This window comes from Hesperophylax consimilis, chromosome 6 (assembly GCF_061612785.1).
Source record: "Hesperophylax consimilis isolate HC1 chromosome 6, BYU_Hcon_1.0, whole genome shotgun sequence".
NCBI lineage: Eukaryota > Metazoa > Arthropoda > Insecta > Trichoptera > Limnephilidae > Hesperophylax > Hesperophylax consimilis.
The window spans coordinates 7566645-7586271 of record NC_142841.1 but is presented as its reverse complement, the minus strand read 5'-3'; the positions used below and the strand labels follow the sequence as shown (position 1 = coordinate 7586271).

General features: G+C 33.4%; 1 protein-coding gene across 3 annotated transcripts in view; it reads left to right on the top strand.

The window, feature by feature from the left end:
- Positions 1 to 19627, top strand: part of ec (ubiquitin specific peptidase echinus) — a 209948-nt gene that overhangs the window by 179580 nt on the left and 10741 nt on the right. The window contains exon 2 of one of the 3 annotated variants that reach the window (XM_089632349.1): positions 7613 to 8406. The exons of the other annotated variants lie outside the window; for them this stretch is intronic. Within the exon in view, the coding sequence (XP_089488475.1) occupies positions 7804 to 8406 (603 nt within the window). The 5' untranslated portion in view covers positions 7613 to 7803. The remainder of the gene's footprint in view (positions 1 to 7612; positions 8407 to 19627) is intronic. 3 annotated transcript variants of the gene reach the window in all.

Here is a 19627-nt window from a genome sequence, read left to right as displayed (position 1 = left end):
AAACGGAATTATTGTGGTTTCAAGTTTGAGTCCACCCGGCCTTTTGAGCAATTGAAAAGACTGTTTGTCGAATTGAAATTCAGATAGTATTGTCGGGGGTTCAAGATGTCGTTAGCATAAAGAACAATTGAGCAAATAGTCGCGCGTTCGATGCCTGTAATTACCATTCTGAGAGCGGACTTCTCGGTAAGAGAATTGTAAGAGGTGACTTGAATCGTTGAGTTCCACAGCCATTGGCATTCAAGGTAAACCACGCAAAGCAGTGGCTTACAATTCCCATATAAGAGACTTGTTTCATGAACGAAATTAAATCATGAGTTAACTGTTTACAAGATTTATGTCAATGATTCTAAATTTGAATTTGAAACAACTGACTGAGAATCAAGGATGCCAAATTCTAAAAACACATTTAAGTTTTCGAGGACCCCGTCGATGCAGGCGTTTACAATTTCCACATAATATTCTTGTTCCACGAACGAAATATTAACATATTATTGCTTACAAGATTCATGTCAATGATTTTGAATTCATATTTACATATTGACCAAACAAACTTCGACGCCAAATGGGCAAAAATATCATGGTTCTTCGAGACTCCAAGCTACAACTGGCATTCTTATTCTTTTTATTTGATACGACAAAAACATTATTTGATAATGTGAGCCTCACTGGGTGCTTTACCCGTGCTGATACAATTTCAATATAAGATACTTGTTATTGATTAAATCATGATCTGGCAACATTCATGAAACCAGCACATTTTCATCATACTTCACTTGAAATACTCTTTTTTTTTTTTTTTTTTTTTTTTTTTTTTTTTTTTTTTTTTTTTTTTTTTTTTTTTTTTTTTTTAAAGAAAGACAAACATTCCCGGTTTACGAATAACCCAACAATGTTTGAAAATCTCCTACTACCACCACAGAAAGCCGAAAATGTTGCTTGTGTTGTGATGGAGGACTTAGCCAGCCGAGGAATCGAACACGCGACGCTCGGGTGAGACCCAAGCGCTATGCCCACTCAACCACTGACCTATAAGCACTATAACCACTATAAGATAAGATGCTATATTGTTTAATCAGTACATATTTAAAATATTCTAAATGTTTTTTTGGGTTTGTTGAAACATTGACAAAGGCGGGAGATAAAGCTTGTAATATAATATTCCCATAAAATAATGCATATATTTTTTGAATACCTGTCGATCTTTTCATTAATTAATCGAACAAAAAGGAAATGCCAAATATTCAACTTATTCCATCACCTTTCGGGGTTAAAGCTTAGTGTGGGTTCACGCGAATGGGTCTCAAATATCTGGTAATTTATCTCATCCCATTTATTCTGTTTATAAGGCCGTCCCACGTGCTGAAATGTCAATACTAATTAATTAATCTTTATTGAGTATTCATAATAAGTCTGGCCTAGTGATGGGCAATACTCGAAATGACATTCAATTAATCGAACCAAAACGGACTACGTATAAAAACAGTAACATACTGAACAGTACATAATTTACAGAACTAGCAAAAACTCTGGAACAATGAGTTCTGGGACCCTTAGTAGGTAGATAGATACTTGTTTTCATTTTGCAACGCTATTTCCATAATGAGATGGAAATTTGAATTTTTATTTATATTTATCGAAGATATAGATCGAATCAAAATGACATAAAAAACATTCCAAGTTATAAAACCACAGTCTGACAAAGAAACAAAATTTATTTTGCGACATGACTCCTACAACATCCTTCTGCCAGATGTAAAACGAATAGAAAATTTGAATGAGTACACATCAAGAATCTGTCCCAAAGAGGTCAGTAAAAAAACACTAAAAACTACATCGAAGACAAATAATATAGAATTAATTTAGTCCGCCTCATCTCTAAGAAATAAAAATTTCTATAAATAGATTCTCAATAATATTTTGTATATATATATATAAATATTGTCAAAAATAAATTTAAAAAATTCAAATATTTGCAAAAACTAATATCTCGATCGAATCGTTCACCAAACATCTAAACAGCAATATATAATATATTATTAACATCTCTACTCTGTATTTCGATAAGTATTCTAATGAATTTAATAGTTTTATTTATTTATTTAGTGTTGATTCTTGAAATAATCGATTTGAAAATAAATTACCTCGATTATACAGATCAGTAACATCACTAGTCTGGGTGGCATTTATGTAAGAAAAACGTGGGCACGACACATAGCGCATAACACGGTGAACCATCAACCAGACATTTGATTAATGTTGAACAAGAAAAATTATATTTACACATTGTGGGTTAATAAGGACTTGTCTACTTTTGTTTTCGTTCGATGTAGAATTGGGAATAGGTTGTACCATAGTTGTAACCATTGTATCATTGTATGGCATTATTATGTGGGCGGTTTAAATTGCTATACTTCAACACTGTATCTACGGTGTTCAGCACCTCGTATTATGAATATCATTTCATATTTTTGATCGGTGAGTTTTTACATTCGCTAACGTATGCCAGCTCGTTCTTGGAATGCATTATTTTAAATTATCTGACTTTCTTGGTACTAATAACACCTAAAGTTAATGACAGTTTTTTAAACTGTACCCTCGTAGGTGCTGTTATTTCAGCTAAATATTCGATATGATGTTTTAACCGTCATTTATATTTTGTGTCTTTTATACCGATTTATAACATATTTCTCTTGGGCATTTTAAGTTAAAAATGTATATTATTTTTGAAGATAATATCTATGCATTTGCCGAGCCGAAACGGTAATTATATGAAGTTCCCACGATAGAAAAAAATCAAAAATTATGGTCGGAAAATTATTAAATAGATATTTTGTTCTGTTATTTAACATGTTATGGGTATGAATTAACTTACACTGCTACGACATTTGTCGAGAGATTTTTGCTCTTAACCTTCGATTTAAAGAACAAAACTGGTTTTTATTTATTTTATCAATAATTTTATAAGAAAGCAAAAAAGTTGTCACAGATTAGCTATAGTATTGTATTTTTATAAAGTTGTTTCCTTTATGCGTTCATACATTTCTATTACTAAAATTATTTTTTTTAGTAGTTTGCACTTATATTTTTTTTTTGTTAAATTTTTTTTTTATTTGTATTCTACTCAAACGAAGCGATAGGCAAACCTTCAATTTATCTAAAGCATATTTTTTTGTATTCATAATGTACACCAATTCGTTATAAAAATTAATCAAAATAGTGATTTGGCATTAAGCTTCGCCGTATAATAATATTCAGATGGAGGTGTAGATAGGTTAAAGACCACCATACAGAATCATACATGCTTTCCAACCTTCCTCTCTCCCATCTCCTTCCCCTTCCCATCCCTACTGACAACGTTCCCCGATCGGGGATGCCATAGCTCCGATCAGTTGAGAGCAGTTGGGATTCTTGTGCGGCGTTCACATAAAAATTAAACAAAAAAAGACTGTTTCATACCTTCGAATCACAGTACAATTTACAATTTGATCATTATAAAAACATTGTGAAGCTTCAATACAGGTATCTATTTTTCCTCCGAGTCTGTTCAATTAATAAATCTCCCTATATCCCCATCCCCTACCCTAACCCGCCTCACAACGCTTCTAAACCGGGTGGCGATGTAGTTCTCCTGACTTTACTGTGCAGACAGGAGCGCTCTAGTAAGGTGTGACATAAAAAATTACATGGTTTTATATTATAAACTGAACGATATCTATAATTTATTTACACGCCTTTGTGTGTTCAACATTTAAATTTGTTGTTACTGAAGACTTATACTAATGTATGTCTTTAATCAAAAACTTTACAACATATGCGCCATTTACGGGTACGAACTAACCTTGATTCTGTAATTAAGTAATTCAAATATTGGGTAATTGGATTTGGGTGACCGACCACCCATTCCGTTAAATGTATTTAAATTTACATTTCCACATAATTTTACAATCAACTAGAAGTAGGAGTAGCGAATGCCATCCAATAAAAATACGAATAAATTATTATCAAATTGAATCAATAGTATTTCTAAGAAAAAGGTAAATAGTTTATTTACAGTTTACTTTATTCATACCTATAAAATTATTCCAAAGAACGTGTACTTATTTAAATTTATATTATAACTAGCTCCCGTGTACCCGGTGTTGCTCGGGGTTATTGAATTCTAGTATATTTGACAATTGTGTGTATTTTTAAGGTGAAAATAATATTATTGTATTGTAATAAATAATAAGTATTTTTTTCACTTGATTTTTCTCTGGTCTTCCTCGGGCGTCCTCTACCTGTTCAACCATTCGCTTCCAAGTCGTACATTTTACATACTTCATGTAGTGTCATGAAATACACATTGTTTCTGTTAAAAATACTACATTTTTTCGACTTTAATCCGACTCTGTACCTCATTCCAGTCCAGAGACAATCAAGTCTTCATCGGGCGTCCCCGACTTTTTCTATCATTCAAACCTCTTTAAACACTCCTGATACTAATAAGAATAAACTTTGAAATTTTCAGCGAAATCTGCCCAGTAGTTTTTGAGTATGTAGGGGACAAACAAACACACATTAATTTTTATATATATACTAGCTGACATGTATCGCGGACTTTTCTGTGGGCCTTTTTTTAAGACATACAATTTCGTAGTAGGTACATTATTTTGATGTAAATATCTCTATCTATAAAGGTTTATCCTGCGTTAGCAATGTAAGCGCCCGAAAATTTTTTTTTACGACTTGATTGCAAACACTGACTATTCTCTCCTTTCTCTAAATACAATATGCATACTTTATTTATATATAAACCATCAAGGGAGAAATTCTCTAAATGATAGTGAAAACGCTATGAATATCCGTTGCGTAGCTTAGAAGATCTAAGCGCACAAACAGAGAGACGCGGATAGCGACTTTATTTTTATATTCTATTTAGAGAAAATTCATACTGGTTCTTGCACTAAATTCACTGACAAATAACATGATTTTTTGTTGAAACGTTTTTTATTCAGTGAACATAAATTAACCTCAGACAACCCACCTTATATTCTGTGAAGAAATCATACCAACGCTTTAATAGGTTAGGCACAAACTATTACATAGCTGTTCTTAGAATATTATAATAGTTTGACACAAGCACCGCAGCTAGTATTAATTTAGTTGGCAGAATAATATTTAGTATACTTGCAATCTAAATGTCACGGAGACCTTCGATTGAACCGAGAATAAAACGTATTTCTAATAACTGCTCATCTTATTCTGAATAATAAGAGGATCTGAATTATTATTTTGCATAGGTAATATTCAAGACAGCTTTCACTAGTTCATAAGAAACGAATGCAACACTCGATAGAGTAAAACCGTGATGACGCAGAACCTCATTTCAAGGAGCCTATTAAATTTCCATTCAAATGTTATCTAAGTAGGTTTCCGTCCAATAGGCAATGTTTTGTTTTATTTTATCAACATGTTTGAATGCAGGCATTCATTTTAGACTGATTACTTGACCGTTATATGCATTATGTAGGAGTTGGTTTAAGTAGTAATTAACAAAAGTAATAACGGTTACACCTGATTGTAATAAACCAATTAAGTAATCAGTCTTATTTCGACTCGAGTCTGTCTATACGACTGTCTTCCTGGGGCGTTCTAGACTTGTTATTTTATTTACTAATAAGGCTATTTTCTAAGGTTTATCATATTTTACCTCCTATTTAATGCGACACTTTGAACAATACACCAGATAGCACTTGCTTAGTTCATTAGTAAATAAGTTGAAAACTGATTTCACCGGCGGCCAGGAATTCAGAAACACGAGGAGGTAATTAGATAATCGACACCGGTTATTCATTGATGGTATATTATGATGCATACCTTCGTCTTGAAATTTCTCATGGTTATGATTTCGTTTCGGAAATATTTGAAGTTCATTGTGAGGAAGTCTTCAGCATACCTCTGATCTGAATCACCACCCATTCCTCAGTTTCCTCACCTCACTTCACCTCTTTTCACCTCGTGGTGGATGCGAGAGATCAGAGTGTGGTATTGAGAATGGTATTCCATTTACAATAAATTATCCTGAACACTTGAGTACATTTCGCAGAAATGTTTGGCCGAGCTGAAAAGTTATTTGTTCGTAAATATTTAACTTATCTGTTACAGTGTAACTGTGTACGTTATATGTAAATATCAGAGAGTAAACGGAGACGACTTACATGTCGAAATGAAATACTGTTTTATTGTTTGACAACATTTATTTGAATTGCTCAACGTAATTTATATGGTAATCTATTATTTTATTTAAGTACCTCCTACAAAAAGCCAGCGCATCAGTCGGTAGCACTTTCTCAATTATTACAGATCGAGATTTTATTTAACACGATTCAACGAGACCAATAATAATTTATTTAACTGTGATTTATAAAGCATTTGAGTAAGAAGTTCTTCGTCAAGTCTTAAAAACTTGTCAGGCTATTATTATTTGTAGCATTAACAAGTCATTGTCTTTATCGATGTGGTCACGCTTGAGATGGAATTTTAAATGGCACCGGATATCGCTCAACAAATTTGTCAAAACTCCCCATTGACTGGATAAATTATTGCCTTACGAAACATATTTTTTAAAAGTACAAATTTATCTTCGACCATCCCGAAAGAAACGTCACGTCAAAATGCTGTATATCTCAGGTATTCAGGTAGACAATGCTGGTTTCAGAATACACGTGCACGTGTGTCATTCCTTTATTTTGTGAGATTTAAAATCCATATGGGAAAGGCTCTTTCGTAACAATGGGTCCGAAAAGGTATAGGTACCTGTCCTACCTGGGTGGAGGTTACCTGGAACCTGTGACGTCACTGCGAAGGCTCGATTTCTCTCGGGTCCGTGTTTGAGTTTAGTCTCATTTTACCTCGTGCCTCGAAAGCCACTCAAATAATATTACTCGCGGTAAATCAGTACTGATTCTTCTTGATTGCGTAGTTATCGTTGTTGTTACAGTTCATAGTGACAGATGGTTAGTCTCTATCATTGATGACTTAGCTGGTCGATGTTCTCTGCGAATTGTGAACAGTGAAAACAAGGAAAATTTTATATTTAACCTGAAAGGTTAATATTTTATTATCTTTATTATTTAAAAAATATGTGTTGTTATAAACTGGATATAATTTTTTTTTAAATCTTTAGAAGTATTGTTTTCATTATGTTTTTGAGTTAACAAATCAAACAGACACAGTATAATATACGGTAAACTTAAAATGTGTGTGCTAATTCCAAAAATGTTATTTATAATAATTATTTTTGAATGGTGTAAAATACTATTTTTTGTTAATATGTTGTTATGGGTATAATCCATTGATCGTATTCTAAATTCGAACGTAGCATCAGTTCTCTGAAAATCAAAATAAGAACGCTCTATTTTGAATTTGAGCGCCAAAAGTGTTCGACTACCTGTTACTAGAGCTGTTACCTGTTGAGTCGGGACTTGGAACCTAACCTATAATCATGCTGTTAGTTCCCCAGGGCTAGACGCTATTTTTTGCTCCAATACACTGCAACATCGCAGGTATCTTATTATATCCAGTTTGTAATAATTACACACTTTGCTCATTTGACCATTTCATTCTGCAGAAATAAATAATTACGATCGAATAAATGACGAAAAATGTACAGTGACTGTTGTGACCGAAAATCGAAAGAACTTTTGTTCCGCTTGACTCTCATGGAATAAGTGATGTGTTTTTAACCGTAATTGGAGGTGTTTTTAAATTTCACAAACAAATGTTTGTTTTATGACAAAGTGAGGAAGTAAAATCGACATCATGATAAAATTTCGTTATAAACGTAAGGAACCCGGAGATGGTTCATCGACTCTACCACCGAAGCCTGTCACGACGCGTGCGCAGACCATTCAGGCCAAGTCTCCGACATCGCAAAAGACTGGCTCAATCACGGAACTGAAGAAAAGTGCCATCATCAGCGGTTTGAAAAAGAATGGGATTGTCAGCAGTGCTATGAAATGCGGCAGCACCAACAGCCTGCAGAAATCACCATCAGCCAAGAACTTGGAACCAATTCAAGGCTTACATAAAGTAGGCTCTACGGGTAGCCTTCCCAGAAGCGGAAGATGTACGCCGGTTTCCCCAGTAATTGAAAACGGCAAAACATTGGCCAAACCTCCCCGCGTCATGGTTCAAAAGACCAGCACTCTTCCCAAGAACTCATCAGTCTCTGCTATGCAGAAGCAAAGCTTGAGTGTTCTGATGACGGACTTGGTACCATCAAGAGAAAATCTGGCAATTACACATGATCTGGGAGCGAGGAAGAATAACACTCTACCCAGAATGAAAAGTGAGAAAAACATCGAGCAGAATCTTCCAGCACCGCAACCCATCGAGAAAACTGAAACTTCGAAGAGCTATGAAGTAAGTTACAATTAATTATTCTAAAGCGTTCATTTCTTATTTAGATAAGTACACATGTTTCCGGTACGAGAAGTGTAGGTGTTATTAAACCTATGCACCTGTTGCATAAGTTAGTTACGATAATATTCTTTCATCAGATTACAAACATAGTTAATAGGTACCTACTACCCACGTAAAACATTTCATTTTACACTGAAAAGAAATTCTAAACCTACAAAGACGGTACTTGTACATCGGTGCCTGTAATAAGATAACCAAACAAACATCAACTGAATTTAGGTAATCCAATACGCGTAATCAACAAATGTCATCTACCGCGATGAGAAATATTACGATTATAATAATAATTGTCAGCTATCCGAGTCTATTCCCGAAGAGTATCCGATTGTATGAAACCGCAAACGGTGATGGATTAAGTAACCTTTTCGGTGCATTCACACACTTCATCCTATCTAGATCTGCTCCCGTGAGAAGACGCTTCGTTCTAACTGACTAACCACCGAACAAGGTGTTCAGAAGAAGAAGTAGTTGCAATAACAGTACTTGTCGAATAAGACGTTGAATTATAGAAGAACCTTAACAAAACCGTTATTTCGATGCCTTTTTTAAATGCTAGTTGAAGTAAAAACTTTAAAGAATAGAGTAGAACGTAGCTTAAAATTTTTGCAGCAAATAGTCAATACCTTGGATCTCTGAAGGAAAGCTATCCGAAATTTTGTCTGAAGATGCAAAATGTTAGTTGATTTGCAAGACATTGAATAATGAGGTCAAAATACCACATCACGCTATCATTGTCACACTATAAGGCTGTCCAAAACGTTGGATATAGGATGAGATAATTCAACACTTCTCAAAACCCAAGAAGCCAAACATCATAACTTAAAAATCAACCCCGTAAAAACAAAGTTTTTTTTACTATGTCCGTGCCCACTTCCAAGATTTGCATTCATTGATTCCCGAAAACAAAAGTGTAATTCAAATAGATTTCTTTAAAAAGTTTGTTGAATAAATCAATCAATTAACAATATCAATTTTTGCCAGATTCATAAATTTCATATTTTTTATAGGTATTTAATTCAGTATTCAAAACAGTAGCCGACTTATAACCGTGATGTGGGCGTCGAGGTATGAAGGTAGTGTGTAGTGAAACGAAGAAAGCCTATTTTAATCACCCTGTTTCTCCCACGCCGCGTTCTCATTGCTGCTATTGAACTCTAGGGAGCATGATGACTCCGCGGAGGGTGATACTACAACAATCAAAACAATACCTCCATCACTCATCTCACCTCGCCTCACTTGTGTTTACCATAGTACTTTAGAGAAAAATCAACAACGGTGGGCCAAATCATACTGCGTAATATTCTTGGATAAACTGGTTTTACTCAAACATATTGTTTAGGTTTGTTGCTCATCTTGTCTATAAACCAAAAAACTCTCGATCGGTTAGCTCTAGCGTCGTGAAATTTGCATAGATTTGTTTGTCTGAAAATACTAGGTTATTGAAAGTTCTTTCAGGCCGCTATGTCTTTTTTATCTTTCAAACCTTCTTTCAACTGCCAGAACTAATCATGACGCCATGTTATATTCCATAGTTGTTCTTTGTTTATTCGCCGAAAACAACTACTTTTTAATTAAATTGTATTAACATCATTCATTTTCCAGTTCAAGTGCTACATAGGATTGGAAATAAATTCAGCTCCGTTTATTTTCATTTATTCCAAATTTAAATTTAAATGAAATTCATTTTTACTCTATATCCTACTATGTTTAGCTTCATAGTAAAGAGTACCTAAGCGAAGTACACAACGGAGGATAATCCAATTACAATTTAAAATGATATATTACAAGTTAATTCTATTCGGCTTTTCCGAGTATTTTCATAATTCTGGGTAGTCGTTTGATGGCTAAGTAAACCGTGGTGTTTTTAGGAACCTTTCTTGTAAATTATTGTATAACAAGCTTATCGAAATTCGGTGAATTCTTCAAGTGAGCTAATGATAATGCAAATAGACTCGTATAAGTTGTTTGGAATTGACCCGCTTTTCTAGGTAAGCTTTTTCGGCATTATAAACAAATCCCGATTAATGTAAACTTCTTACGTATTGCAAGAATTACGTTATAAATAAGTAGGTACAAAATATTATGTGTTTGCCTTTGTGTCAAGTGAAACGACACTATTAATCTTATTTTGTATTTTTATAGCGACTTGCCGACTTAACTGAATGTAAGATGGACCTTGTTTATAATATTATAAATCTTACAGTACATCATTTTAGAACTATTCCCTCTCTTAAAAAACTGATTGCAATCCTTAGAGTGTATGCTGTCGTTTGTTCTACCGGAATTACAATGGAAGATGCTCCGAGGAAATAGCGACATTGATCCCATCGGCAACGGTGCTTGGTGGGAGAACAAGCCAAAAGCGCGCCTTACACATGTGCATGGTTGAAATTTGTCAAATGAGAACGGGTCGCTTCTGCGACTCGTTCTTGAGTTTTACAGCTCGGCTATGGAACGATTTGCCGTCGTCTGTGTTTCCTCCCTCCTACAACATGGGTCTCCTTCCTCTCCTCAAAAAGATCCTCCACACCGCATCCCCAAAGATGACATAGGCTCTGGGGAATTATTATCGTGTAAAAAACATATTTACAACATGGAAGATCATTAAAAATAAATACTTAAGTTATTTTTAAAAGTGTGAACAGTCAACTTGTCACGTTGCACTCATTACTAAAAATAATCGTCCCTTTTTAACTTTTAAAGGACGCACAGTTCCTACACAAATACATTACTGTTGACCGTGGCAATCTTTCAATCACAAAAAACCCTTAAACAATGATTAATAGGTTATTGTTATTATTTAAATAAACGGATATCCGTTTATTCGATAGCCACAATCCGGTGACGGGTTGCATATGAATGTAGATTTAGAAGATGGTTGATTTGAGGTTTGACTCACTCCGCCAGTTCCAGTGATGTGTATACGTTATTTACCGTGAATTTAGTCGAGGAAACGACCAAAGTAATTATTGTATTTTTCTCACGGTAGTCCACCGAACTGCCTTTGTTCCTAATAATGCCCATTTGAAACCATCTGAACACATTTGCCTGCCCATCTCAAGTACTGTTTAAGATTAATATTCTAGAGATATCAAAAACTTAGCAAAACTCGTTAAAGCAATTTTCATTTTAGACGGTGAATATAATGGTTACTTCTTTTAAAAGGCAACCCATCTATTATCGTTTTAATTCATGCTTTTATTGATAAGAATGCTTTTAAATTAAACGTTCTAAGATTATGTATCTTTTTCACATGTAAGAAAACCATTTAAACCAAACAACACTAAGAGTAATCAAAGAGCCAATTGTTATATTTCTTTGATTATATTGAAGTTTCTCGTGGTTCGATATTTTATAACAAATATTGTAAGTAATAAGTAATAAATAAATATTTTTATCAAAATGACAAGATTTGAAGAGTATTTTTATTTAATTTAATTTTATTACTTGGCCTACAAGAGTGTAATATATGACGCAAATGTGAATGGTAGAAGAAGTATGGGACGCCAGAGGAAGACAGTAAACGATCAAGTGAACAAGGTAATTGATTCGGGCCATGTCAAGAGTCAGAATAACATAAGGTTATGTGTGAGTCGATGTATGCATGTGAATGAGGCAAGGAGTGTGTGCTAAGACCGAGTTGTTTAGCGGTCCGTCCTCTCTGCCTACCCCTTCGTATGTAAATAATAAATAATATTGTTTAAAACTTGCAAAATACAAAATGTATTTGGAAAAACTACTTGCTATTTTTTATGTATTCCCAGATTTGTTGAAGCCATAAACATATTACTACGCAATATTTAAAATATAATAAAGTGATACATTTCAAAAGGAAGCGTGTAAAAAGCAAAAATAATAACGTAAATTAAACCTAACAAGTTGTGAAGACGAGAATAATGAGTTTGATATCAAATAATGGTTCAAGTGTTGTAAGCTCAGGTTGTTGGCAAGAATCATGTATTGTAGTATTTTCTTTATAGGGCTTTTTTAAGCATATTAAGGCGTATTCTTCTTCATTTCCTCCTCACCCGTGGGAAAAGCTCTGAAAGTAAACGAACCATAAAATCATCACGGGTGAATTAAATTATTTTGATATCCAGTTCATTTTGCCAGCGAGGTTCATTACGGAGAGATGAGGTCTTCAATAAAATGGTCACGATAATAAACATTTCAAAAGTTTTCTTGAAGTCGCTATAATTGTTGTCCTTTACGAATATGTAAGATCCTTAATGAAATAAGATAGTGATTATCTTGTGAGAAATTTAAAATACAATTTACAGGTAGATCTTTATCTAAACAAAGAATGTTTTTAATCTCATGATATGCAATGCTCGTTGACAGCAATATTTTGTAATATACATGTTCTTAATCATGCAAGCTTTGTATAACCTATACAGGCAAATTAAAAAAGGAAACTAATTTATATGTTTGAGACATGTAAATTTTCTTCCAAGTGAGATTTACTTTTATGACACTTCTATTTTTACGAATTTGTTATAGCAGTGTTGTTGTTAGTTTTGTTTCAATGAAAAGACTAAATTTATTAAAAAATATACTCAAGATATTCTTTCTGACAAACGTGAAATGATTTTTTTAAAGCCTCTTGTTCTGACAGCATCTTTGAACTTGCTGACCTTCAAATTTAATAATGAATGGCTTTTTTTTTTAAACCTAGCAGCTTTAAATATTGTTGAATCTAAATTTAATAAATGTTTTAGTAATTTCATAATAAATTATTTTAGGTACCTACCCGCTATATTTAAATTCATTATTGTTGAATTTTAATGGACTAATGTAATTTATTAAGCCCTAGGGGAGTAAATAAGTACATAAAATATAGAATTGAACGAAAAAATTACAACATTTCTAATAATGCGTGCATATGTATAATTTGGTTTAAGTTTTAAAGTATGGGAGAATGTTTGTATTTCTACATAGTCGCATAGCATTGTAAGGCAATATTATTTTTGCATAAATCAAGATGGAAGGTTTAAGACTCCTTAAATTACATTCATACATCATCTCACAAATGCAATCATGTTATTCTGACTCTTCACATGGCAGTGTTTGATTCACTTGATCGTGTCATGTCTTCCTCGAGAGTACCCGGCTTCTTCTACACTTTAAAATCTAAATATCGTTTCGACTGTCGTAATGATCAAATAAGAACAAACGTATTTTTTAAAAGAAGTCGGGAAGGTTGAAATTGTTTTACGAATTACCCATAAGCAGAATATTATGATCAAGTCAATCCATAATTTGTTAGTTTTCATCTTATAACCCTCCTGCTAAAATTTTAAATTTGCAATGAATTTTATTTTTTGTAATCTCTGTAAACACATAAATTATTGTTTTTAAAACGTATTTATTCTTCGTATGTTGGAAAAGAGTTTGCGGGGGTCAAATTCTGAGGTTTAATAAGGTTTGTTGAGCGAATAAAACGAACTTTTGCATTACTTGTTCATAAAAACCGGGGTAAATACTTTCAGTAGCAAGTTCATAAAAACTTGTTCCGCTTTATAAAAGGTTTCTATTTTTATCTCCATTGGCTTTCATTGACACAATTCCGTAATGATTTTGGCTTCCTTCGGCCTGTTATGACAATTTGCATACCGGAATACCCTAAAAAGAGCTTTACTTCAATCCACTCTCGTCTTCGGTCGGTTATTATCTCAGAGGGGCCAGCACTCAGCAGTGTGTAGTCAATAGTCGGTGTGAGTCGCTGACCCAGATGACTAGAGCTTGCTGGTCGAATGTAGGACGCGAGATCACTCCCAAAGCCGCACAATTAATTTTATTATTATTTTCTTCCAATCAGAATACTTTCACGGAGTTATCTGGTATCTTTAGTCTCATGGTTACTCTGGTGGTTAGGACATATTGAAGACACCGGTTACAGGTTAGCTTTGAAGTTTTGTTGTGTTTGGTTGTTTGAGTCATTGAATTTACTTTGTTGCGACTAATGCCAAATCTATGACCCTTCGTTACAAGCAGAGATGTGCTTTATTTAAAATAAATCCATTTTAAATGGAAATGCAAAATGCAAAATGGGTATTTTCCATTTTGCATTTTAAATGCTTTTATTTTATTTCATTTTATTAACGCCTAGAAGGCTTTTACATATACATGTTATGGGTTTTGTTGTTCAGTAGCATTATAAAATATTTTAATTACATAGCATAATAAATTGAGTATGAACTTACATAACAATGTGTAGGGATACATATGGCATTTCTAAAAACCATTTTGCATTTTGCATTTAAAATGCTTTTCTCAATGCATTTTCCATTTTAAATGCTTTTTTGCAACATTCTTCTTACTATCTCAACTCATCTTTTTTTCATAAGCCCCAAATATCAGTCGGTCCTCAACCTCGCTATGAGAGATAATTTACATTTGTCAAGTTGCTCCCTGGTAGGATAGGTAGGAGCCCTGGCAATTGAGTGATACCATTACAACAAATACTGATTCAAATACTGAACATGGGGACATGACGCTGTAGTATTAAATGTTAGATAGCAGTTTCTATGTTTTTACGTTGGCAACATTAGTCCCGCGGAAATTTTTTGTGGTTTCATAATCTCTAGTCGTGGTGTTTTTGGATTTACCATCATGTAATATGTTTGTTCTACATTGATGTCCATTATTAAATGACAAAATTGTTTAAAAATTTTATAATTATTTTAATTGTTTGAGCTGAGATACCATTTTGCATTTTCAATGCATTTTGAAAATAGGTATTTTGCATTTGAAATGCTTTTCTAAAAACCATTTTGCATTTTACATTTTCAAATGGAAAAGTTTTGACCCATTTCCATTTTGCATTTCAAATGGTTTTGGGTACTCATTTTGCACATCTCTGGTTACAAGCTAGTGAAAGTTTTTTTGGTAACACCCATCGAGGAAATCTTTTCGACGTGGCGACGTGGCGACCCGTCCAAAAAATGTAAATAAAATATTTCTTTCACTCGGCTTGCTCCTGGGTCTGGTAGTCTGCTACTGCGTGAGATGATTTTGTTCGTCTTGTTTTTCTCACACCCAAACATTCCTTTAAAATTAGGCCATTTTCTTTGATATACTGGTTTCGTTTGCTGTGGTGGTTGCTTGAGATTTTCAAATGTTGTCAGGTTATTCGTAACCAGGGAATGTTTGTTTTTATTTAAAAAAAAAACTATTAATATGAATAGTCATTAGTTTTTTTTTTAATATTTTGCTTCCCAACAGTGTTTGACCGTAGGAAGATTGAATAGAACACCACACATACTATAGTACCTACCGAGTGGCATGCAGCCCATAAAGGCTGAAAAGCTGTGCCTACATTTCTTCTTGCCTAGATTTCTGGAAAAAAAATGAACTGAACATAAAATATGAAATTCATGAATTTCTTCTGTCATGAACGTTCATGAAATGTTTATGCTAGGCCAACATTTAATATTTGGTTGCGATTTGCGTTAAGTGCCTCTTCATGCCTTATTACATGATGAATAATAATAACCGATAAGCTACAGTCCCTTTGTCAGTGAGCAATGTACGCCACTACTAGTAGTACTTACCCCTGCAAAACTGTCGTGTCTCAATACCTCAACAATCTAACAACATAGTCTTGTCGGTGTTTGTTCTACATCCACAAGTTTTCGTTCTCATTTAACACATTCACAAGATTAACACCTTTTAAAAATACTTGTACGTTTTTCGAAGTGACTGCCACAATGTCCAAAGCCAGGGATCTCGCCCGCTCAGGTGAGTTGGACGTTGGACAGTCCATCTTTGTCTCGCCCGCGGTGCCTGCATCTCTCCCTCCCACTACCTTCTGCTTCTCTCAGCTCGCGGCTTATGTAACGGTTCTCCTACATATCATTACCCGGGTCTCTGAAAGGGGCCCCGATCTATGAGGTGACCACGCTTTAAAGGAGTAAAAACTAAATAATAAACTTGTTAACTAAGAACTAAAAAGGGTAAATGCTTGTTATTATTTATCTCTATGGTGGTCAGGTTGGGTGACGAAGGCAGGATTCTGAATCCAGAATGTTAAATCTTCACTTCTTACCATCGACAGGAGAAAATCAAAAACTTCGTCCCTATTTGATGGCATTTCTTTTAATGGCAGTAGATAAGTATTTTAAGGTTAAGTTGTTACGGATGAGGAAACTCTAATAAGTAATAAAATGTGTTGTGATCTCAACTACAGTATTTTGTTTTTAGTACTTTAGGGTGATAGAGATTTAATGAATTATCTTAGGACAATATTCAGGATGGGTTATTATATAAGACAGGTTTATTGTCGTACGAATTGTTCCAGTTACTTAAAGGAAGCTTACTGGTAGAAAAAAGATCCCAAGCGAAAGGAGACATACCCATTTATACGTCAGCATAATCGTGTTATCTCTTTCATACATTTAGACATACGTTCATTACAATATGTATTCAGATTGTATCATGCATGTATTAATGCATAATACGTTGTATTATTAAAATAAACCACATTCAAACAATAAATCATAATCATTCAAAACAATGATTAGACTTGTAGTATATTATTTAATAAATACATTCATTTCAATTATCTTGAAGTGAGTTGTGCATTGGGGATATTGATTTAAACACAATGAATAATAATAAATGTAGATATGTTTTATAATAAATGAAGGACAAACAAAGTACATATCCAGCGCCCTTGAGGTGATTTTGCACAAAAACGGTGCAATACAAATCATCCAAATATTATTATTTCTTTATGGATTTCTTCGCAGAATATGTAAATCATTCAAAGACCCTCAATAATCCTAACCCTAAAAATGCCTTAGTTAGTAAACTGAAAAATGGAAACAGTATTTAGAATCCATATTAGTACTGCAAATAAAACATCGTATAATCTGTTCAAAAAATTCTTAGAAATTTGTTGGTCTACATGACAATCTTAAATCATATGACGGACGTCTTGAACACTTCAACATAAATAAAATAAAAATTATTTGATATGTATAATATAATTCACGGTCATCTCGATACTACGTTATTTTTTAGCAGTATTGAAATAAAGGTTCCCATTATCTATTGTTTGACGCCATAGCATGTTTCACATGAATACATTTAAACTAATATTCTATTTCATTGTCGACAAACGTGTCGACTTTTATATTTATAATAATATATAGTGTGCTGAAGTAGACATTTTCGTTGATATTTTTATACGAAGTAAAAAAAAAGTACCGCTTTTGCTAAAAAATAATATGTAACAATATTTGTCCTAATTTTATTATGTATCATTTCTCTTTGTATCTGTGTATAATCTGAGTGATTTTTTTTAATAAAATTAAATTTTGTGTAGATATTATATACCTACACTTTGACTAGCAGGTATTTGTAATATTGTAATTTGATGTACCTTTTATATACTGTATAGTAACTGTGTATAGTAACTGATTTTTTTATAACGAATCTAGTATAAATTAATTTGAACTATATTAATAAATAAATGTTGGCGTCTTTCTTTATAGTTCTTTTGATAGTGACTGAATTTCAACTATAAAACCAATGCAATTAACGGTCATTAGTTATTGGTTACTCCGTCGCAAGGTTATTTTAGCAAGTATATAATTACTCTGCCTAGTTAGCTGTGTATTTGTAATAATTATTATTTATTGAACGCGTGGGATCACTATTAGCTATTAGCTAAAGCCACCGACCGGCCATTGATTTACAAAAGTTTACAATCAAACGACGGACCACGGACAGGTTGTTCAATAGGTACCCTTTGCCCGTTGGCTGCAAGTTGCAACACACATACCTAATACCTACGTATTATAATATATGAATATTATCTCCACACCACTAGAGATAACCTGTTACATTCTTTTTTTAAACCACGCGCTGATGAAGTGCATAGAAAAATAAGCAATCTACGAACACCTGTGCCTCCATAGACTTATTTTTAATATTATAGGTACTTACTTAGTGTAAAATTACTTACTTTCAGTATAAGAACCACGTAGGTACCTACCTATGTTTGAAACGGTACCGGACCCAAACAATTTAGCCATTTCGAATCCCTTGGAATGATAACGTTCCATGGTGTGTGTGGGCTACTTTAATTTTTCATATGTCTGTTAGAATTATGTTTTTCCAAAAGCTCTTTATATAATAAGCTATGCTCGTCAAGTACATAATAGATTTATTATTAAAAAAATATATGTAATCAAAAATGGTCAAATGGTTTACATTTTCACACTGTGATTGAATGATTCCAATTTAATTATTATACGTTCCAAAATCCCATATAAATGTAACAATACCAGGTAGGTACTGTTTAATCAGAAGTCAAGAATTGATTACCTACCTAACTGAAAATAACATCAAAACTTGATGGAACAAATTCACGATGAAAGATCGCCTTTAACATTGTGTAGGTACATTGAACACAGCATCCCACGCGAAACTACCTTTGAGAGATATGGGTCGCGAAATTATGATTTAATGTTCATTTGTTGTTCCTACGTAGCTGCCATTAAATAATTTGCACTGTATTTTGACCGCGGTGACAGAGGCATTATGCTGATTCGCTTGCATAATTTTATTGCCTTTTGCATGAATTTGAATATTTCATAAAAATGAGCCCACAGCTATCCCGATTATTTCATAAATAAGTGATAGCATGCATTATAATGTTCCTTCTACGTTACACTCCAAGAATACGAATAAATGTTGTAATTAGTGATGCAAAATAGTTATTATTTATTAATATGATTTCATTTCTTCGTCCCATTGAGAAGTGACTTGGGATTTTTTATATTTCTTACAAATTATAACCGACGGCCAGTAATATATTGAAACGTGTTAAATTAACTGAAGAATCCTGCACAAATAAATTCTTTTTCAAATTCTGGTACTCCAATCTGAACTCTTTGACAGACAGATACGTTCACGCGGTCTTTACACTTTATTAATACTAGTTTCGTTATTTATTTAAGTTGGTAAGTATTTCGTAAGGTTATTTTATTTAAGAGGAAGCTACAAGTCAAAAATGTGTATATTCTTGGTATACCTTATATCGTAGGTAATAGGCATTAAAATCGCTTGGCAAACGGAGTCTAGAAACGTTCGATTTCAAGTAAAAATCTGGTTTTTATTTATTTTGTAAATGATTTTATAAAAAAGCAAAAAA